General features: G+C 35.0%; 1 protein-coding gene across 24 annotated transcripts in view; it reads right to left on the minus strand.

The window, feature by feature from the left end:
• The window catches only part of camk2g1 (calcium/calmodulin-dependent protein kinase (CaM kinase) II gamma 1), a 155,891-nt gene that overhangs the window by 48,402 nt on the left and 83,419 nt on the right, over nt 1-24,070 (minus strand). For all 24 annotated transcript variants that reach the window (XM_087275431.1, XM_087275425.1, XM_087275418.1 and 21 more), the window contains 4 exon segments: nt 18,358-18,423; nt 10,960-11,032; nt 4,280-4,382; nt 1,693-1,776 (listed from right to left, as the gene is read on the minus strand). In XM_087275431.1, coding sequence (XP_087131557.1) covers nt 1,693-1,776; nt 4,280-4,382; nt 10,960-11,032; nt 18,358-18,423 — 326 coding nt within the window.

Here is a 24,070-nt window from a genome sequence, read left to right on the forward strand (position 1 = left end):
GATAACATGCTATCGTTGACTATGTGATTCCCTGAAGATAAAAACCCAAAAAAATAAGCGACAGGAACAACTGAGCATACATGGTCGTCTATCTCATATGAAGCAAGAGCTCATGATGACATTTGATGACGTGTGCAGGTGTTGTAGTGCTGTTCCATTTAAAATTTTGAAGCCTTTTCCCTTCACACTCTGTTTTAAGGGCCATGGGGAAGGGGTTGGGGTACACAAATAGGGTTAAGGATAGGGCCTAAGTGTCTTTTTCTGAAAACAAGCAAAATAATCTGCCAGATAAATCCTCAATTCTGATTATCTGCACTAAGAAAAAAACCCCGACTTGATTAGAATTTATTGGTTAGAATATTGTTTTCAGAAAAAAATGAGTTTAAATGAAGCATCTTTTCCTTAAAACAAGCAAAATAATCAGCCAGGCAAATACTCAATTCTAATTGGCTGCACTGCAAAAACAAAAAAAAAAGAAAAGAAAAAAGCGGCGGCTTATCCTGGTTAAAATTGGTCTCAATTCTAGTCCAAATGTCTAAACATTCTTAAATCAAGAAGCATTTTCTATTTTCTAAGTATAAAAGTAGTAAGTGGATTAAACCCTATAAAATATTGTTTTGTTTTCAGAAATAAGTAAAAATAATCTGCCAATATTTAGCAAAATAATAAATAAATTAGATTGCTAGTGGATGTATATTATTAAAATGACCATTATGAAAATCTTTATTGCAATGACAATTATACACGATTTTACTTGTAAAGCAAATAAGAGAAAACCAAGAAAGAAACAAACAACAGCATCACATTGTAAAATACCTTGTTCTGATTGGCACATTCTGAGTGTTGTTAGAGTTGTTATAAGCCACTCTAAAACTTATGATTGGTAGCATGTAAATGTAAAATTTTTTATTTGATATGTAAATACACTAAAACCTGTAAAATATCTAGCATGGCTTAAAAAAAAACTGTAAAATTAAGAAAACTGTAAAAATTGTGAAATACTTTTGATATTCTCAATTAAATGCACCCTTGGTAATAAGACTTTTCTTAGTAAGAAAACTTTTACAACAATCTGAAATAAAATATTTTACAAAATGCTTGCTTACAAATACTGTCATAAAAATGAAAAAAATGTTAATTTTAGACAAGTTTGATGACCAAAAAAACAAACAAACAAGAGTTTAATACACTGAAATGACTATAAAATCTGCAACCAGGAAAAAAAAAAAAACTTGAATTAAATTTGCTGAAAATACTTGACTGTCATAATAAAAAAAATGACATACTGCATGTTTAAATGTTAACTGTCATATAATTGTTAACTCTTTAATCTCATATACACTGATTAGCAGTTAATCACTGGTCAAACTACAAAAACAAAAGCATAGTTTGTTTACATTCGTCCCAATTTTTCAACAGACATCCCCATTTTAAGCCGTCTATTATTTGCTTCAATAAAAGCATGCGCAGCAAAATACGGATTTAACAAACATGTCTAGAGTGCATTTGCACAATATTTTCTGCTGAGTTCAGCATGAAGGACAAGCAGTAAAAATAGGCTCGGCGCCGAAACTCCACTTGCTTTGCTACGTAACACTGCACTGCGTACTAGTGTGAAAACTGCAACCTGTTAATGCAAGAAGCAAAATGAATATGCAAGAGGTGATGATTAAGGACCCTGTTGAAACTCACCACAGGCCCAGATGTCCACAGGTTTGCCGTAGGGATCCTTCCTCAACACCTCTGGAGACAGATAACCAGGTGTCCCAGCAAAACCTGCCAAAAAAAAAAAAAAAAAAAAAAAAAATTCAGTTAGGTTCTGCACTCTGAGAGTAAGATAAAGTAGATGTAAATCACAGACTCCTGTAGGCAATGAAGAAAAGCTGATTAATATTCACTGAATTGCTAATAATTCACATGTGTGAGTGAGGATAGTTTGATCGATGAATACTGCTATACGCCAGGACCATTCAGAGCCAAAATAGTACAACACTGTGGTAGGGGCTTGAAATCCGCTTGTTAAGTGGTGACACGTTTGTGACGTATGTATACTGTTTCCTGGTCCAAGCCACCATTCATTTGAGTGGAGAAATCATTTGTTTATGATCACGTTTTATTCCTATCACACATTAAAATTAATTTTATATAAAATCGTAGTGTACAAAACAATCTCTCTCTAAAAAAATGTATCACTTTCTGGCCATCGGATATTAGGCATGGACATATATACTGCGATCGTGATTTTCGAAAGCATTAAATCGCTCAGTAAATGTTTATTATTACCATTTCATGAGTCTTCCCATTCAGTTGAATAGAGCGCTTGGACCCAGAAACCGCTTCGCGTGACGTCACACTTAATAGGCACTTTTTAACATGAGAACTTCACCAAGGCATTCATTTGAACCGTTTTTAGTAAACTGAAGTTTACTTCAGTTAAGTAACTGAAACTGCAATTCATCGAAATTCCGCTAGTCCCGGCTCCATAATAGAGCAGATTTCTACTGGGCCCAATGTTAAAATGGCCAACTTTACAGCAGCAAAAAGCTGTTTACAGCCTGGTGCAACGATTGATTTGAGCATATAGCTAATATTACCCTTCATGACAACTGTGAGGGGGTGAATTTTTTTTATAACTCATTAGTTTCGTTTATATTAATTTATATTAAGTCTGCATAATTCAGGGCATGGCCACTTGAGTGACAGCAAGGTCTCGCTGGTCACGGTCATGTCACCTTAGCTGATCCCAGCTGATTTGCAGCTGAACTCGGCATATACTGTACATCGTATTTTTGTTTTGTTTTATGTAGCTTTACACAGTCTACTGCCTTTTGGAATTATTTTTTACAGTTATCAGATGATTTGGCATGCGGTGTGCACTTAATTGCGCTCACAAACCATTCAAGTGGCCTTCATTTCCCATGTAAGTGAAATTATGTACTTATATACCATCTCTATAAATTTGTTTTATTTAAGATCATTTATTATTTATGTTTTCCTTTAGACCTGTAAAGCACTCCAGAATCTGACAGATTGATTAGCTTGATTAGTAATTGATTAGTAAAACTTTGTCATACAGTGTTATGCCTAGACTGCTGCTAACATTTAAAATCTACAAAAAAAAAAAAAAAAAAAAAAAAAACAGATTGGTGTCAATTCAAATTTTCCCTGTAGTGTCCAGTCAAACATGCGAAACCTAATTCTAAAACCTCACAAGAAGCTTCAAATGTAAATATGCCCATATTCAGCAATGCTTTGGCCATTCTAATAGTTCTAGTTTTACAAACAATTATTCCACTCAGCAGCGTTCCTCTTACTAAATACTTACTACAGTCCAAACATGTTTAAAGCTAAATAAAAGGTTGCGGATGCTTGACTGGCATAAACAGCAGCCACCAGCAGGGGGCCACAAGACCCGAGAGAATCCTGCCTGATCATTTCATCCAGTGAAGGCCGCCGTGAAGGAACACTTTCAGAGCTAAAGGGCTTTCACAGACAGACAGACAGGGATGATGTGTGAAAGCCAAACATGAAATGGGCTGCGATTGGCATTTAGCACGGCCAGAGAATAAGCCTTTATGGTTATTCCAATCCATTTCAGAGCAGAGGTAATGGAGCGGGAAATGTCAAACATCTTTTTGAGATAAGATTAACATTATAAGGAGTTATGTCATGAAAAAAATCCTTACAAGTATAGTAGATGATGATCAAATTTAAAGCAACAATAGTAAAAACAAGCATAATTGTATTAATAAATTGGCTGAATAGTATCTTAAAGCATTACTTTAGTTCTAAAGTGGGTTAATCAGTAAACAATTTAATGTCATAATTGATCTATACTAACAATTTGTTAACACGTGGAAGTGAATACAGATGTGCAAAATCCGAATCTACATTTGCTTACAGACAGTTTGAGCTGCTTATCAGAATTATGGGAGACGTCGACCCGACAATATTTAATTGGATGAACATTTTTTAGGTTTCTAAAGAAAATGTTTCTAAAGACAATCCCCTACTGCACCTTTAAGTGATCATAACAATACTGTGCAGTACAGCAATTAATCTAAACACTAAAATCAGATTAAACACTAAATCTGTTTCATAACTATTCAAGACAACCTCTTTTTCTACAAGCGCAGATTTCAATGTACCACTGTGATTGCACTCGTCAAAAGTAGATATACGCAAACTGCAGTCATTTAGGAATAGGTTTTATTCTACTAAAGTCCTCCTGAGTGCCAGTTTGAGATGTAGAAGAAGAGCTGAAGTGAGAGTTATTTACCAAACCAGGCCTGCTGATCTCCCTGCACCTCGATGGCAAGCCCGAAATCAGCCAGTTTCACTGCAGCTCCTTTCATCTTACTGGCCAACAGCAAGTTCTCAGGCTGTGGAGGAAAGCAGAGGAGGCTTTTAACTCACTAAACACCCACAAACATTTCAAAAACACACCAAAGAGAGGTTAAAAAGATCCTTTACGGTTGACAGTTCCCAGCGTTTGAGGCCTAAAGCTAATTTCAATGGGAGCAATTTGCAGCAAAGCAACCAGGCATTTTCAATAGATTGTAGGTATCAAGGCTGATTTATACTTCTGCGTCAAATGCACGCATCTGGTCCAGCGCAGCCTTTGCTAAGTTGCATAGCCCTTGCTGTGGCTTTAACTACGTGACGCAACGATCCATAGCGCAAACTCTTTGACTGGTCAGCTTGGTAGCTGTGACGATGGAGCGAGTGTTTACAAGAGCTGAGTCAAGTGAAGGAGCTCCACACGGAAACTTTTGTTTTGTGTTTACCTGATATAAGTTGTTGCACGTCCGCCGGCTCTCGCCTCTTAATGAGCGAGTTTTGGCTACTTGTACTTTAAGGTAGTGTTCAGAAAAAACAAAACACCCGTTAAGAAACTCGACACAGAGGAAAATAAACACCTACTGCCAGCTAGCGTTTGAAAGTATTATTGCAGAACAACACAAACAGCATGCAAAGTATAAATGCAGGACTACGCACAAGGCGCTGGCACTGTGGGTCGCACGATCACTCAACGCAGAAGTATAAACCAGCCTTAAAAAGACCCTCTTACAAAGCTGAGAGATTTAAATGTATGCAAAAGCGTTGCTTTGTACTCATCTACTTTAAAGTCTGCATGAACCAGAAACTCAACCATTTTTTTTAGTATTGTGATGCAGTTTCTAGAGAAACAAAATATGAAATGAGAAAAAAAAGTGGGCGTGGCTTGTTTTTTCTACTGCAAGCTGATTGGATGTAGAAAAGTAGGCTTTTCATTCTAAAAGATTAGGAAAGGGGTTTTGGGAGAGTTATTATAACCTAACAGACACCTCCTCCATTTCTGTTTGCAAACACCTCAGACAGATGTAATCTGAGAATTTAGCTGAAAAACAAACAGGAAGTGCATTTTCAGATTTTAATGTTAGCTTGCATGAGCAAACTTTTTTTTTTTTTAATGACAGCACAGATGAATTGTTCACCACAAAATTAGCAATGTGAGCAAACAAAATCATACCAAAACCATTACTTTTTATTTCATTTTTTACTTTAAAGTCAGTGAGAAATCTAAATTTACAATGTTTATTTTGTAAGCACACTTTGTTATTCTTCAGGTGAACAATAATCTGTGTAGGTTAATCAAGAGAGAAAAACAGCTTGTTTTGATAATCTTTAATAAAATTTTTTTCCTCTTTGTAGTAGCGGTCCAAAAAAATTGCCTGTAATTTTCGCATGTTAAAAAATAGATTCAACCTTACATTGTGTCAATCGTATTGACATACTGCCCCCGAAACTTTCTCAGTCCTAAAACTTTTTTGCCGAGAGTTTTGCCGGGTTTGTTTTTTCTGCTCTCCGCATCCAAAAAAAGGCTTTGGAGTGTTTTGACTGTTCAGAGCCAACGTGCAAGCAGAAAAACTAAATACAGTGTGCCGTCATTTGAGCTCAAGATAACTTTGATAAAAAGTGCATAAAATAAAGAAAGAAGGTGGCGGACAGCTGAGAACCCCTATATGCTAGATTCAGTGACTGGCGCACCGCTCCCCTGCTGATAATTGGTGTGTGTGTCCGTACATTTGATGAACTGCTCATAGACAATTTAACAGAAAGCATGGTCCACTTTCGGTCCATTGCTTCGACACATCAATATAGCCACCATATATTATAATGTCTATAGGTACTGAAACTCTGTTCAGAATTTGTTTAAGTACCTAAATGTGAAGTATAACAAGCAATATATCAAAATTCCACTGATTTCCTGAAATAAACTTTGCATTTCAAGATAATCGTAGTGCAGCTCTTTAATAATGAGCAGAACTCTCCTTTCTCTCTATGTAGGCTACTATTAAATAAACACAATATGTAGCATGTTCCTCTTTCTTTTTCTACTTTAGCGAAGAGAGAGAACAAAGCATCACTTTTTAAACTGGCTCCGAAATGTTTAGCATATTTTCGATATGGATTAATAAATACACATCGGACTAAATGTGCAAGGTTTGTGCCAATTTTTTCCTATACGAATACAAAAAAAAAATGCATATGAAAATTTTGGACATCAGTGTGCAAAGACATTTACCATTAGTTTTCTATGAAGGAATGACTCGCAAAAAAGCAGCCCGCCTGCTACTCAATATTCTGTTTCAGTACATTAACATACTGAAATAAAAGTCTCAGCAACTTCCGGTTCACATCAGGACTTTAAGAACTGGTAATATTTGCAAGAATGACCTTCAAAACTGTACAAGTCATAAAATCTCAAGGTGGTTTTAATTGAAATTTCTTTTAATTCAAGTAAAATATGACAGACAGAAATTCCCTGGTATCATTAGGGCATGTTGTAAACCACCAATATGCAACACTGTCAGTGAGAAAACCTTTTAGAGACAACTAAGAGACAACAGCAGCAGATGTGCATATGATCAGGTGTTTTTACTACACCAGCCAAACCTGCTTAGTAGAATAACACCAATTTTGATGAGATCTTCACAAGCAATCAAGTTTATACAAGGCTTACAGGTTAAGCACATCTGAATTGCGTTTGCTTTACTACCACGTTTACACCGAGCAAACATTTAAGTGCATTTTCTGTGGTTTTGTCAGAGCTCCAAATACGATAGCAAACAGAGATGTGCATTTATATCCAGCAGCTTCAAGTACACACCCTTAGTGAAGAGGCCTAGAAAGATATATTTGGCACTAGGGTTGTAACAATATACCGGTGTGACGGTCTACCACGATTTGAACGTGCACGATTATCATACCATGAACAATGCATATCAACGGTTTTAACCCTTAAAGACCGAGACAGCCGCCCGCGGCTAAAAATAAGTATTGCTCTTAAATGTTTAATAACTTTTGATCCGCTGATCCGATTCATACAATTCAAAGATTGGCATGAAGAAGACCAGAAGTCCAGTATCTGTATCACATAACATTCGCGGACTTTCAGAGGCTCCGGAATCAGTGCGGTTACGTCATCAAGATTTGACAACGCTGATTTGACAACGAAACGCTCGTCACTGTGTCTCCGGACAAACCAGACATGATACATTGATGCATTGTCCCTCCTCCATGCCCAGATTGGTTCAAACTCGCTATATCACAACCAATAAGCATAGGTTTCGCTTTTGTTTGTGGACCAACACTGAGCTTTTTGAACAAAACGGAATAAGAGATAAAACGCAAAAAAAAAAAAGTTTTGCATGAAATAATTCTCATACTAAGTACTTTTGCATGCACAGCAGCACAGAAACATGACAAAACAGTGACACAGCAAAGACGAACTGCTGCTCTTGCTGTTTTCAAAAGACGCAAATGAAGGTGCAGCTGTTTGTCTGCATTGCAGACAACCATATCCAAATCCATATCCACAGACAACCATATCCATGCTGGCACATAAAACCTAAAGATGTTCCATATTGAATCTAGTTTCGTTACGTAACTATTTATAGGATAGTAAATATTTATATATATTTTTTTACTGAGGATTTGCACCATATTTATTTGGACTTTATTTGGACTTTGACACATTATTTATTATTTTCTTATTTTTTTATTTGTTCTTTGTAAGCGGTGTTGTTTATAGTAACTAAAATATATATTATTTGGAAAAAGTCAAATTTGCTTCACTGTTCTATTATTTTGTAACATTTGTAACATACCGTATACCACGAAACCGTCAAACCGTGGTATTGTTTAAGACGATTATCATACCGTAAAAAATTCATACCGTTACAACCCTATTTGGCACAATGGCAGACTTTAACGCTAAAATATAGGCTGGTAAAGTCGATTTCCTCTCACTTTCCTCAATGCACAACTCAACAGGCTTGAATTATTAGCTGCCGCACATTTATCTTCTAGTTTTACATGCAAGCGCAGAATTTAAATGCATCAGTTATGAGGATGCAGGGAAATTTATGCCCATAGGTGTGAATATCGCGCTCTCCCTCATTAAACGCACGGACTGCAAATGAGGAATGGAGAGACTGGCGCTGCCCCCTCCCGAATCCCTCTGTCTCTCAGGCAGTACCAGCAACAGTTGGCGTATCACGTTCTTCTCTATGGCAACCAGCCTGGGCACATCACTACTGTTTAGCATTGGGCTCACATACACATGGGGGAGGGCAGTGTATGTGACTAATGCACAATAGGAGGACATGATAAAACTGTGTGCATCGGTGTCTGCATTATCAATGACACTGGCGCTGTTGAGAGAACACATGCACTCGTGACATATATACAACACATGCATTGCAATGGAAATATATTGAAAACTAAGTAGTGTGGTTCAGGAAAAAAATATAGATATATATTATGCTATATTAAAAATTCTTTTTCTCTCAAGACATACATTGTAGTCTTTTGCAATAATGATGCCATGACCCGGATGGGAGTGAGGTTTAGGGGTGTGCAAAACTCACTGGTGGCCTCTTTGATTGTACTCCCCCAGATCAAAGCAGGATTTCATACAGGTTCAAACTGGCAATGTGCTTAAGAGAGTCCAATTGGAGCGCTCAACTGCGGCCTTGCAAACTAATGAATTAAAATCCTTGTTAATGTGCATGCCTCCCATACCAAAGAGGACAGATTGAATATGAATCAAAGCAGTCTGAGTTAGGGATGCTCCAATCAATTGACAAAAAATAGAATCGGCCGATAATCACCTTAGATGACTCGATCAGTACTCGCCAATCTCAAAAACCGATCGCAGGTGTTTGTTTATGAGTTTACAAGCACAGGAAGTAGGGACGTTACATTTTGTTTGCAAATGAAAATTGGGTTGACATCAGAACTCAACATCACGCCTACATCAATGTCCAACTTCCAACCTAAAATCAACCAACTATCAACGACTAATTATGTTACAGCTTGATGTTGTGTGAACGTTACTATGACGTCAGATGTTGGATTGTGGTTTTTAAACCTGATGAACAAATGTCCGTATTTGACGTCAAAATTATGTTGATTTAAGATGTTGGCTCGACGCTGGTTTTTGGTCACTTTCTAAAGCAACCTAAAATCAACGTCATTTGGTGTTGTTATTGGATATCAAAATAACATGGTCCTTAGACGCTGGTTAAACAATGAATTTTGTTCACCTGATGTCACAACCTAAAGCTAACCTAATATTAATGTCTTATGATGTTGTGTGCCTGCTGGGCAATAACTAAATGCACTACAGAATATTACGTTCACACACATCCACAAATTAGATGTAAATGCATAATACTGACAACTTTTGAGTACTACTGAAAGGTCTTTTTACTCATACTTTTGAGTAACATTTAAAGGTTCATGATACCCTTGAGTACTTTTTTTGAGGTTTTAACAGATTTGTGTGTGTTGAGCATCAGTTAACACAATGTTAGCACAATTTTGATAATTTTGATCTTTTGTCAGCTAATTTTAGCTTCCGGGTTTAAAATGATTTTTGTGGCGGGATCAAAATCGGCGACATAACGCAAAACTGCAAGTGCAAAGATAAAGCATCGGTTTCTCATTATTATTCATATTCTTATCCTATGAGAAGACCCGGCTTCTTAATTATTCATGACTGCACATGCTTTCCGAAGGCAAGGCAGACCTGCCAGTGCCAAGCTGTGAGACACGGACCCACAGCACACAGTATTTAGCTGTTCATGAAGGGTTGTATGTGTTTGTTTCCATGATGCACTGAGTTTGATGCAAGTTTTTTCCTGCGATGCTGTCAGGGCCGATACAGCAAAGCTGTTTGAGTGCAGCAAGCATTTTTGTTGTGAGAGCATTAAGAGAGTTGAAGAATGGTGGACGGTGTCTTTAATCAGGAGTTCATTCACATTTAGACACATCGCCGTGCTGCTGCGTTCGCCTAAATCCTCTAGATTACCAACAGGGCTAATGGTTAAAATAGACTGTATTTTAGACTGTATAGTCTGTATGTGAAATTACGAATAACAAATGTAGCAGGGTTTTTTTTAACTTTGTAGACTATAAAATCATGCATCTCTTCAAGGTTTGTCTCTCATTTTGTGAGCTAACTGACAACAGTTGTTCGCTCCAGTCCTTTTCCGCTGCTAACCACACCCACTCCTGCATTATTCACGGAGCTCCACGCCCATTATGATACATCTTTTGAAAAAATTCTGAGGTAGACCTGAACCGAAAGTGGGGGGTGTCATGACCCTTTAAATCAAATACTTTTACTCTACTCGTGCTACATTTTTAGGCAAGTAATGGTACTTTTACTCAAGTATGATTTCTCAGGACTTTTTTTACCACTGCCTTATAATAATTACTTGAACATGTTAGTAGTAAGGAAACTATTAAAACTAGAATATGCTTTATTCAAAATACAGCAGAGGCCAAAAATGCTTTTGTTCACATATATTTGTGTGAATGTACAGTGCAGGGCATCAACATGGAAACTCATCAAAGGATGCCCGATTGCTGTGTGTGGGGTTGTTTTGGGAACAAGCTTGTGCTCACCTTAAGGTCTCTGTGCACGATGTCATGCTGGTGAATATGATTGACACTCTCCAGGATCTGACTGATGCAATGGCTGAAAAACAAAACAATAAATCAATCAGTGGCAGAGAAAAATCTTAAAGATAAGTGAGCGGTGAGCTGAGGATAAATATCGATTTCTAACCTTTAAATGCAAATACTGGACAGTCCATTTCATTTTTGGGTAAATAATAATAATATTAAAAACACAACACATTTGATTGTAAATACTGCCATTTATATAATAGTCCCCCAACATAATGGTTTGACAAATGATAACAAAAATGTATAATGCAAAGTGTTTCCTGAGATCGTTTAAGTATGTCATTTAAATCTTAATTAAAATCAGCCCTTGAAATTGATTACAGTAAAGTTAAATCAACATGCTCTGCTGGACAATTCAATTAAGCAATTCAATTAAGCAGCATGACTGGATGATTGACGCTCCATATGCATACGCTTCTGCTGCTTTAGCAGACTGAACTGAGGTTAACTGTGAAGTGACTGAAGCACAAGGTGAGCTGAGCAGGGGATTGTGGGAAAGCTGGAGTGGGCATTACTTTCAGACAGGTACACAGACATGTGTTATCTCATCCCTCTTAAAGCTGTAATCCTATAAGAGAATGTTATAAAGGCCTAACCAGGACAGTGTGTGTGTGTGTGTGTGTGTGTGTGTGTGTGTGTGTGTGTGTGTGTGTGTGTGTGCGTGTGTGCGTGTGTGCGTGTGTGCGTGTGTTGAGTCACACTGCTGTATACAGTAGATACTTAAAGGGATGCCTCAGATAATTTATAAGTGGTTACAAACCTTTATGTTTGTTGAACATAAATGATATATTGAAAAAAGATGAAAACCTGTAACCCTTTACTTCTATAGTAGGAAAAACAAATACAATAAAAGTCAATGGTTACAGGTTTAAAACATTTTTTAAAAATATTTGCTTTCTTTAAAAAAAAATAATAATAAACTCATAGTAAATTTCAATCACTTCAAATATCAAGGGTGAGAAAACATTGACAGAATTAATATTTTGGGTGAACTTTCCCTTTAAAAGGAGAATTATGCATAGTTTTTCTTCATAATATAAATAATAAATACTAATGTATCACTACATACTGCATAGTGCTATAATGTCAGCTGATGAAAATGTTATTACTCGATTAAATGCACGTTATCAGTGGCTGATAGATTTGGGCCAGCAGGGGCCTTCTGCATTAAGTAGTAGTACTACTGCAGCTGAAGGTTGAGAATTATTTATATTATCTATTAAATTACCCATTAACTGTATTTTATAAATGTATACCCCAACCCTAAACCCGACCATCACAGTAATGTAAAAACAGATCTGGAGTCTTCCATTTGTATAGCTGGTTAACCAAGAGCATTAATTATATTATTTATAAAAACTTTCCATTAATTGTATTTTATTACCATCTACCCCTACCTACACCCTAATCCCAACCATCACAGTAATGTAAAAACAGATCTAGAGTTTTTTCTATTAGTATAGCTGATTAACCAAGTGGATTGATGATAACAGCCTTCTGAGCCTACTAGTAGAAACAGAAGGCCCCTACTGGCCCATATCTATCAGCTGATAACCACTGATAGCACTCATTCAATTGAGTAATAACATTTAAAGCAAGTGATTAAAGTATAAAGAAACATAACACAATATAATGTATTACTACATTCCATTACAAAACAGTAACAGTAATGTGTTACTCCATAACATTGTAAGACTCTATATTAGATTAAATTACCTTAAGTGATATAAATGTAATATAAAACAGATATTCAAGTTTTAAATATGAATTAATTGCTATATTACAACATTATACCTTATTATATTTCACATTATACAAATAAAATACAATATAAAAAAGAAAAAACATTAAAGTGTAATTATATTTATAATACATACTAATTTATTCCTACACTATATTACATATTAAATCACATTCCATTATATTAACTTGAGAATTGCACACTTGTACTGTGTTCTGACATGTGATAGTTAAGATCAATCATTTCAAACATCAAGGATCAGAAAATGTTGACAATTGATATATTTGCGTGAACTATTCCTTTTTAAAGAGAATTATGAATATTTATAATATAATATAATATAATATAATATAATATAATATAATATAATATAATATAATATAATATAAAAAGTAAGATAAGTATTATAAATACTAATATATCACTACATACTGCATAATGCTATTAAGTATAAAGAAACGTAATACAACAATGTATTACTGCATTCTATTGCAATACAGTAACAGGAATTTATTACAACAATACATTGTAATAAAAGACTCTATATTAGATTTAATTACTTTAAGTAATTAAATAGAATATAAAACTGATATTCATGTTTTAAATATTCATTAATTACTACATTATATCTTATTATATTTCACAATATACAAATAAAATACCATATAAAAGTGAAAGACAATACCGTGTAATTATATTTATAATACATCCTAATTTATTCCTACACTACATGTTAAATCATATTCCATTATATTAGCTTGAGAAATGCACACTGTGATAGTTAATATCAATCACTTCAAACATCAGAAAATGTTAACAAAATGTATATTTTTGGGTAAACTATCACTTTTGAAGGTAAATTGTGAATAGTTTTTCCTCATCATGTAATATAATATAATATAATATAATATAATATAATATAATATAATATAATGCTAATGTATCACTATACGTACATACTGCATAATGCTATAAAGTATAAGGCATAATACAATACAATGTATTACTACATTCCATTGTAATACAGTAATAGCAATTTATTACTACATTCCATTGTGATACAAGACTCTATATTACATTAATTACTTTAAGTAACATAACATAACATAACAACATAACATGATGATATTCATGTTTTAAATATTCATTAATTACTACATTATATCTTATTATATTTTACATTTTACAAATAAAATACAATATAAAAGTGAAAACATTAGTGTAGTGATATATATATTACATACTAATTTATTCCTACACTATATTACATGTTAAATCACATTCCATTATATTAACTTGAGAATTGCACACTCGTACTGTGTTCTAACTAGGTGACAAGTTTCCAGTGACAAGCCACATGGAAGATATAGATTTTATTATCGCTTGCCACTTTATCATGCCTGGTTAGGATATGCCACAAGGAACAATTGAGCAAAAAAAAACAAAAAAAAAACGACTACACTAGATAAGAAAGCAGAGTGGGAAAAGACTGCTGAGACTATATTAATGTTTCAAAAGGATGCAGAAGCTATTTGCCCAAATTTGGTTACATTTTAAGCTCAGCATTCCATTTTCAGGACAGCACAAATCCCAGCGGACACTAAAGACCTGTCTCTCTCTCTATATCTCTCTTTATCTCACACACAAATAAGACAGCTGATCACTTTATAAAATGCTTTTCTCACCAATTCTCCCACTTGCCCTCTCTTTATCAGTCTTATATTAAAGTAAAGACGTTAAACTGGCATCATGTGACTAAATGCACCAATAACTCCCGAATGAGCATATTAAAACTCAGCTTATTGCTGGAGGGTGTTTGTGCTGAATGCCTGGGGCTTTAACTTGGAGTCAGGCTCCCTCAGAGACTCGCACACACTCACTGCTGGTTCCTGAACACACCCAGAGCTTCAGACTGACTTTTGGGAGCAGTGGCACCAGTGCCAGACAGTTCTACAGATGGTGGCACCACCAACCAATCTAGTGGCATGGCAAATCTATTATTAATATTATTAAACGTTTTATCTCTTAGAAATGCACATTTGTGAGTGGCTTGAGTTGAAAGCAGCAGGAGAGTGAATTGGGATTTGTACATTGGTTGATTATCATGCACATGAATAACAAACTTTATGATTACTACTGGTATGAAAAAAAATATTTAGTATAAACAAACAGATATGACTTGACTTTAAAAAACTGTAATTATATTACATTACACATTTAATGTACAAGACACTTAAGGCAATAGGGTTAATAATCATAGTTACCCCAAGTGTTGGGGAAAGTTATTTTTGAAAGTGATGCATTACAATATTGAGATACACCCCCCCCCCCCCCTCTTTCAGAACTTGTAGGTGTTTTTTCAACTTTTTTATAAAGAAGCTCTGCATTTAACAACCACCTGTATAACCTAGACCTTCATTTTTTCTTTAAAAACGTAGGATAATATTATATTTTGAGAACTTTCTGAGCTCAGAGCTATACATGCTGTATATAGAGATTAAAGCATGTAAAGTAACAACGTTTTTTGAGATAAAAATTGCAATAAAGGCTAATAGTACTAACATGAAATAATTTATTAAGGCAAAAACTAATTTTAAACCTTTAAAATGTTTAATAACTAAATAAACTGTAGGACGAAAAAAAAATCCCAAAACCAAAATAATCTTTGAGCTTTATACACTGAATTAATTTCTTCACTTTGCCTTAACAAATGTGTAAATACTTTCCTAAGTAAGACAAAATCTTAATGTTAGACAGTGGCTGCACCTCCTCAACAATAAAAGCAATAACCTTTTTTTCAGTTAAGTCAAATTAATTGTTTTACCTGGAGACAGTGAACTGATGTCAATCATTGATGAAGGTGGGGTGCGGGTATAGTGCTTTACATTCAATTAATTTTTTTCATCTTTCTTGCAGTTTTACTAGCACATAATCTACACTTAACAATCCACCTCTTTTCTTCGATGAGTTTAAAATAACAAGAATCGATAGCAAAAAAATGTAGACATCTAGCCTGCCATTGTTTCTGTTTCTGACTGTAGGGATGACGAGCGATTCGCCAATGAATCGTTTGTTTTAACTGCATCTTCAAAGTGAACTGGTAAACTGAAATTGTCATGAAACGGTTTGCGTCTTCAGTAATTACAGTACTAACATACTGGTTACCCCCTCTGACTCGAAATAAACCCATATCAGTTAGTAGAACAGTTACTCAGTTAGTAGACTCAGTTAAAAGAACAGTACACTGACTCATCTGCTGTGAAAAAAGAGACCTGATGATGAGTGCAAGCCGACTGTCTGTTGCCTCGCAGCTCTTTTATTGAGTGTGTGATTAAACCTGACTAAGGTCATTTTAATCTGCAATATACAGTTGAATTCAGAATTATTAATCCTCCTTTGAACCGTTTTTCTTTTTTAAATATTTCCCAAACTATGTTTGACAGAGTGAGGAAATGTTCACAGTATGTCTGATAATATTTTTTCTTCTGGAGAAAGTCTTATTTGTTTTATTTCGGCTAGAATAAAAGCAGTTTATTATTTTTTAAAACTCATTTTAGGGACAAAATTATTAGCCCCTTAAAGCTATATATTTTCGATAATCTACAGAACAATCATTATACAATAACTTGCCTAATTACCCTAACCTGCCTAGTTAATCTAATTAACCTAGTTAAGCCTTTAAATGTCACTTTAAGCTGTATAGAAGTGTCTTGAAAAATATCTAGTCAAATATTATTTACTGTCATCATGACAAAGATAAATTAAATCAGTTATTAAAACTACAATGTTTACAAATGTGTTGAAAAAAATCTCTTCATTAAACAGAAATTGAAAAAAAAAAACAGTGGAGCTAATATTGAGGGGAGCTAATAATTCTGACTTCAACTGTATTTTTGTAAAAGCAAATTAAGCAAGGTTAAAAGTAACTTGTGTTACATTTTTTTTAAAGTAACTCAAATAAAGTTACTTATTTTTAAAACTTATGTGTTATATTACTTGTGAAAAGTAATATTATCACGTAACGCACGTTACTTATATTGTGTTACCCCTAACACTGGTTATCCCCATACTTCCCCATGTTACATAAAGAATTGTAAATATTTTATGGATAAGGTTTCTAAATGCTTTGCAAATCAGAAAATGTTGCATTATTGCATGCATTGTTTTCATTATTTAAATATAGGCAACTGAAATCTACAAACAAACTGATAAATGTATAACATTTATCAAATAAATGTATCTTAAACGTTCTCTTTACATTAGACTGAAAAAAACACTATGGACATCCAAAATGCCAAAGTCATAAAACTAAAAGTTGCTTAAAGCAGTCATGAACTGCAAAATCAAAATTTCCATAATTCTTTGGCATACAAGAGGTCAGAATACAATTAAAACATCCTTGAAGTCTCAGAATTCAAAATGTTATTGTTACTCTAAAAACAGCATGTATTGAAGGCAGTCTGACAAAATGACAGGATTTGTAATGATCTCTATGATGTAATCCGGTGGATTAGCCCCGCCTACACATTGATGCCTGCTACTACTTCACTCCAGTGGCAGTATCTTGCCTCAATACATTAAAGTTCCCAATGTATTATGAAAATTTGCGTTTAGAAGATATAAACATGTAACGCTTGAAGTATGTCACTTCCACCTAAATGGATCAACAATTCTTTTCCTGACCTCATACTTCAGTTTTCATCAAATTTCTGACCAATCAAATGCTCTCTAGTATCTGACATGCACCGCCCCCTTAAAGACACTTCTCATTTGCTTTTCATTTGATGTGCTTGAACTCAACCACTCTCATTGGAAAGTTTGAAATAACAAAAAAGTCTAATGGCCATTTTTTAAAGTGAGAAGCTATTCTATGTCCTGCCCTCTCTTTATTTTTCAGTTGAAACTACATTGGACATCAAATAAAAAATGCACATTTCTAAGCACTTCAACAATTTTACACATTTTGGCAATTTGGCGTTGGTGATTTGTGAAGCTAAAAACCTTCTAACATTATGGCTGTTGCAAAATATACACAAAATTTCATTACTTTGCGTTTCATATTTGCTCTAGCTTAATTAACACTGTCTTTAGAACAGAGCTATTAAATGATCCCTTTAGCATGCCATTCAAACTAGTAGTGCTGTATCATTACACTTTTTGTGAGCTAGTCGATGTGTTGCACAACGTCATCGCCCATAAGTTCGGCAAATAGCTAATCTCATCCTAAACTTAGTCACTCTTAACAAAAAAAAAAAAAAAGGTTGGAGCTCTACACATCATTTGAAAAGGTGTAATTTCTGCTACCTGTTTAGAAAGAACCTTTACAGTTCAGTGAAGATGATGCACTCGAAAGGAGAGGGCCAACAGAGGGCAAATGGATGCGTTTTTGTGTGCCACCTGTTGATTGCCAGTTCTACGACTCCACCGTCATTAAAGGCTCTCAGTTTTTCTGCACAAAAGGGATGGTCGTCCTCTTTCTGTGCTTTGAATCAGATGTGAGTGTGTGTGTGTGTGTGTGTGTGTGTGTGTGTGTGTGTGTGTGACCTGCTCACTGCAGCACAGTAACCACAGCAACAGTAAATTGGAGAGCCCACCTTGCGTCAGCTTCACTGTAATACTCTCTGGCGACGATGTCCTCAAACAACTCCCCCCCAGTCACACTGCGGAAAGAGAAAGAGAGAAAAAACAGAGGAAAAAACACACGCATGAGAGTGTGCTGGGCTTTGGGCTAATTTGGTCAGCAGCAGGAGGCAGAGCCGACATTTTACATTTACGTAAACATGATCACAGTGTACGTGACACTGCAGTAAAACATGCGTAGCCCGATTATACTTGTACTATATTTTTGAGCTGTAATTCGAGATGGAGAGCTGCACTTAGGGATTTTATAATGTTAGACATAGTTTTCAAAACAATACATGGAATTTTACATGGTAGAGGTGGCTGTCACAGTTTTTATGTAGTAACTATTGTCGTAGTAGCCTGTGGTATTTTGACAAAAGTTGGTAAGTTTGAGCATCGTTTGAAATGCTAAAATAAACTATTTTAAAAAACTATGTGAAATATAAATGAAAAATGACTAAAACCAATGATTGCGTAATCTTGATAAAAATTAACAACATCTTTTTTTTTATTCCAATAACAAATAAAAAAATTAAACAGCACTCGTCCAGCCTCTTAACCCCTCACCCTTATGTATTACTCCGCCCACATACAGCAACAAGCAAAGTACATTCCAAAGTTTTAAATATTCCTGCTGTTGGGCAACATATTGCACTTTTGAGGATTTTTTTAGTTGAGAATATAGTTGTTTAGATTGCAACTACGCAGTGCCTATTTTAGGAGAGTGCTTATTTTAAAATATTTATAATTTCAGAGATTCAGTGCATTGGAACCCAGCAGCCTGTCTGAGCAGACCAAAGAAAGTGACGGTTGCCGTCCCGCCACAAGATGACGACAGAGACTGCATAAAAATACCTTAGAGGGAAAAAAAATTCTTCATTTTCACAATGCAAGTTTCAAACTACAGCTGAACAAATCACTATAATTCAGTAAAGTGGCACTAAGTCGATCTCTCTCTTTCGTATTTTGTAGAGTTGTATTTATACCACAGAAACTGGCAGTGTTTGCTTTGCTTTGGCTTTTTTGGGGTTAATTATTGTAATCTCCCAATTGCAACAGAGATGTACTGGGAAATCTCTGTAGATTGATGGCATTTCATGTTGTTAAGCCTTATAATCTTAAAATGTCAGCAAAAATGACCCGTTTTGTCATCACTTTAGACAGTACGCTAGAGAATCATTTGAACACTAGTTCTATAGTGACATTTGTAAACTGGCAATGGTTTCTGCTGTTCTGACGTCAGCTGTAGATGTGATTAAATGACAAAAGAAAGTAGTTCCTCGTACAAAAGGGTTATTGAGACTCTCCCTGTTTGATTCTCTTTTTTTATACATCTGATTATGCCGTCAAACTGTTGTATAAACGCAGTATCACACTCGTAGCAGTGCGATATGGCTGTATATCGCCACTGGGGGGGCCTGCGGGCGAGTCAACGCATGCCTCCCACTAGTGCAGATATACAGCCATATCGCACTGCTACGAGTGTGATATTGCTTATATATATATAAATATAAATATATATATGTGTGTGTGTGTGTGTGTGTGTGTGTGTGTGTGTGTCACACACACACACACACACACACACACACACACACACACACACACACACACACACACACACACACACACACACACACACACACACACACACACACACAAAGTGTGTAGGGCAAGCTACTTAAAATGAGCCATTACCTACTCTACTTAAAATATAGCTTAACTACACTAAAAGCTACCCTTCGGGAAATTTAGCAAGCTACACTAAAAGCTACTTGAGAAAAGTACTTTAGCTACATCCAAGCTATTTTTGCATTTTTTTTTAAATGGAAGCAACTTAAATCCAAGTCAATCATTTCTTAGTGATCAATAAAACTGTCAAACATGAGGCAGAATCGTTCAGTTCAGTTATTTACTGCACATAATATGCTAAATAGCATATAAAAGCAAAAACAAAAATCAAACATTTAAAATACTATAGCAATTTATAGTAATTAAAAAATTTAGGAATAAGCTGTATATTTATATATTTACAACAGTTCATTAATATGTTACACTACATAATGTAGTATCATTAGCAACTATCATGAACTAATAGTAATTACCACAGTATACTGTACTTAAGCCTTTACTGCAGTAATATAAAGTAGTATAATAATAATATATATATAATATAATATATAATAAAAAACACAACAAACTAATTTGAGTATCCACTCCTGTGTAATTCAAAAACATTATAGTACTTACTATAAGTTAATAAAAGTATTTTGAGCACAGTATCAGAATTAACATTACTGCATCTTAACATGTACTTCTCGAGGTATGTTCACGAGGAATCCTGCTTCAGAAATAACTCCTCTCCCTCAGTCATCTTTCCATCAAGTAAATTTCTCGTGTTTGCCTAATCAGTTGGTGATGTCACCAACCAGAACAAGAGGTGGCAATAACGCACCAAAAAGTGTGTTGTTTACTACCATAAAATAGGAAGAAGAAATCGTCTTTCACCATTATATGGATTTACTTCGCTACTGAAAAGCTATTTGATTTAAAAAGTAGAGACACCACCACCACACTACTGAAAAAAACGTAGTTAAGCTAGTAGCTTCACTACTTGTAGCGACGCTACTGCCCGACACTGCATGTGTGTGTGTGTATTACATATTTAATTTTTTTATGTTAATACACCAAAAAAAGAATCCTCCTAAAATAAGAGCCAACTGTTAACACAGCTGTTTACTACTAATAATAAGTCTTGTTTTTTTGAATCCTAAATCATAAGATTAGAATTATTTATCAGAAAGGATTGTGTGACAGTAATGACTAGCGATTAATTTTAATCAATGCGAGCATAATAGACACCAAACATTTAATTTGTTATTTTTCCACTTGAAAATAAAACAATTCCTGCACAAACTGCCATCCTGTGATGGTCTGACTGTAAACGGTGAGGGTGGTGTGCATTTAGGTGTGCATGAGATGTGTATAACAGGAACATTAGTAACTAACTCAGCCTCTGTTCCACATAAATTGAGTTCCACAATGAGGCCTGGAAAAATCAAAGTGCACTGGACTAGGCTGAAAACCGGGACACAATCACGGAAGCAACTGTCTTGACAGTACTAAATCGCATTTATAGGGCCACCCACAAATGTCTAGCCATCAATTCTCCTGACAGATGCTATCAAATTGAAGGATATATTTTTGACGTGCATGTACTAGGTGTTCTTGTCAAACATATTTCAGCTGCATTTATCTGCCTGCAGACATTCAGAGCAAAATATCTTGGGTTTGATAACTTATCCCTCCTCAATTTAAATAGCAGGAAGCTTACCTTACAGCAGCTGAGAGTTTAAAACTCACTAGAAGAAGGAAGCTAGCTTCATTCCAAACAATGATTTTTAATAATCAGCGCAAGTACCTAATAGAAATATTATGTTTATATTATAAGAGCAAACCCATTCTCTCATGATTGAACGCAGTTTTCTTCATTAGGATTATAGCTACTACATGGGGTGATGCAGTAGGTATAGGCCACGTATATCACTGGACAACAAAATTGTTTTAGCATTTTGTTAAATTGAATTTTATTTTAGCAATAAAAACACTCTTTTAAATAAATCTGCAAAGAACTTTGTTAATTTGCTTATTATAAGTACCATGATGCAACTTGAAAGACTAAACAAATGGAAAAATACCTGTGAATCAAAAGCTTCTGACAATTTCTGCTATTAAAAACCCTGTGTATTTAGTTTTTTATTTTAAGTCATTATAAAAATAAATGGGCTGGGAGGTATATCGAGTTCTGGGGATATATCGATATGATTCCCCAACGCGATGCGGTATTAACCAATATTGTTCATATCGATATGGTTTGAGGCCACACGTGCGCATTCTGCGTGAAACAGACCACTCTAAGGTAGCACGCGAGCTCCACTAGTCCACTTGCACAAATGTGTGCATGCGTAAATGAACGCAATCTCACTCCCCTTCGCATGCACGCACAACCGTCAGTGCCTGCAGATGTCACAGCGGTTTATCAAAAAACTTTCATCGATCATTTCTTCCCAATTGACAGCAAGAATGAACATAGAAGCTTTGTCAAATCGATACCTGAATGTGTTCAAAAGATTTACAAACGGCAAAATTGGAGGAATTTATACCGCGTTTCGAAAGTGAAACCACCTCATATTCACTGAATTTAAGTTCAGTATTTATTACACGACAGCCTCTTTACATTTTCATTATAAAACATTTTGCTCTGCGTTCTGCTCTGTTATGATGACTGTTTACATTTATATGCTCAATCAGCATTTCATCACAGTACTCTGAAACAATTTCGTTACTTCTCATATCTATAGTCTATTCGTTTTCATCTCCTTATTTAATATTTAGTAAAACAAGTTCAATCAAAACAAAAGAAAAAGTGTAGGATTTTCTACATGGAGTGAAAGACTTCTCTTTAGATTTCTTGGATATGTGCATTGTTTATTAATTGTGCACAATACATACATGTGAATGTGTACCTAAAAACATATACAGCTGATTTAATTGTTGTTTGTAAATCAAACAACTGTTCTATACAGGATTACATATAAAAACACTGTATTTGTATTCAATGTAGTTCTTTTCTATCCTACAATACTTTTTGTTGTGTTACTATTTAAGTGTTCCTTATTTGCTCTGACAATGTAGCTGTTTTCTATGGTTCAGTTTACTGTTATTTGCACAACAGCACAGTAGTGCTGTGTATAGTGTTAGGCAGGAAAAAAAACTGTACTGTATTTATTTATCAAAGATTTTGTTTATAATTTAAAATGCTGTGCAACTTATTGACCTTATTCTAAAATGCAGAAGTGCGCCTGTTTTCGCGATTGTTTTAGAACTCCCTATTCAGTCGCCTATGGGAGAAATGACTAGGAATAATAAAGGGCAGAAAACGGTCAAACTACTTGCTCTACAAACAAATGTTTGCATGACTATACAGATCAAGTAGAATAATATAATAAGAAAATATCAGTTTGCAACATCAAACAGCAAAATAGAGCAGTTTTTAATGTCTAAAAATGAATTGAAGTGAATGACACCGAAATTCTCAAGCCAAAAAGATTCAAATAGCTGCGGCCACTCGTTGGCGAAGAATAAGGTGATTAGTGTTAAGCAGGAGAAAAACCTGTACTGTATTTATTTATCAAAGATTTTGCGCAGATGTTTTTTTAATGTAGCTGCTTATTTGTTAACAGGGAGGGAAACACCTGTGTTTGAATTATTTTTTTTTTATTCAAAATTTTTTGATAAAGTTTTAATTAAGGCTTCAACTCTTAAGTAACCAATTATGAGAAAATAAGGGATATATATTGTATACCGTCATTCCTTCTAAAATACCAGTATATGATTTTTTTGCACCATATCACCCAGCCCTAGTTACTTGCTCAGCACTAAAGTTTAAAACATACAAAATCGTGAAAAGCTAAATCTAACCAATGAAATGTTCTGCTTTTATGTGGAGTCCAGCATCTTCAAATTGGCTTTAGGCTTGATTAATGTGGTTGAATGGGAGCACTGTACAAATGTGGCGGCGGTATTGATGGTTGCGATATCTAGTGTATACATCTATGGGGTCAAGATAGCAGCATAGAAACTTTGAGCTAGATTTCAGGTTAGCATCTTGAGCTAAAGCACAAAATA

This window comes from Danio rerio, chromosome 12 (assembly GCF_052040795.2).
Source record: "Danio rerio strain M-AB ecotype USA chromosome 12, GRCz13ab, whole genome shotgun sequence".
Classification (NCBI taxonomy): Eukaryota; Metazoa; Chordata; class Actinopteri; order Cypriniformes; family Danionidae; genus Danio; species Danio rerio.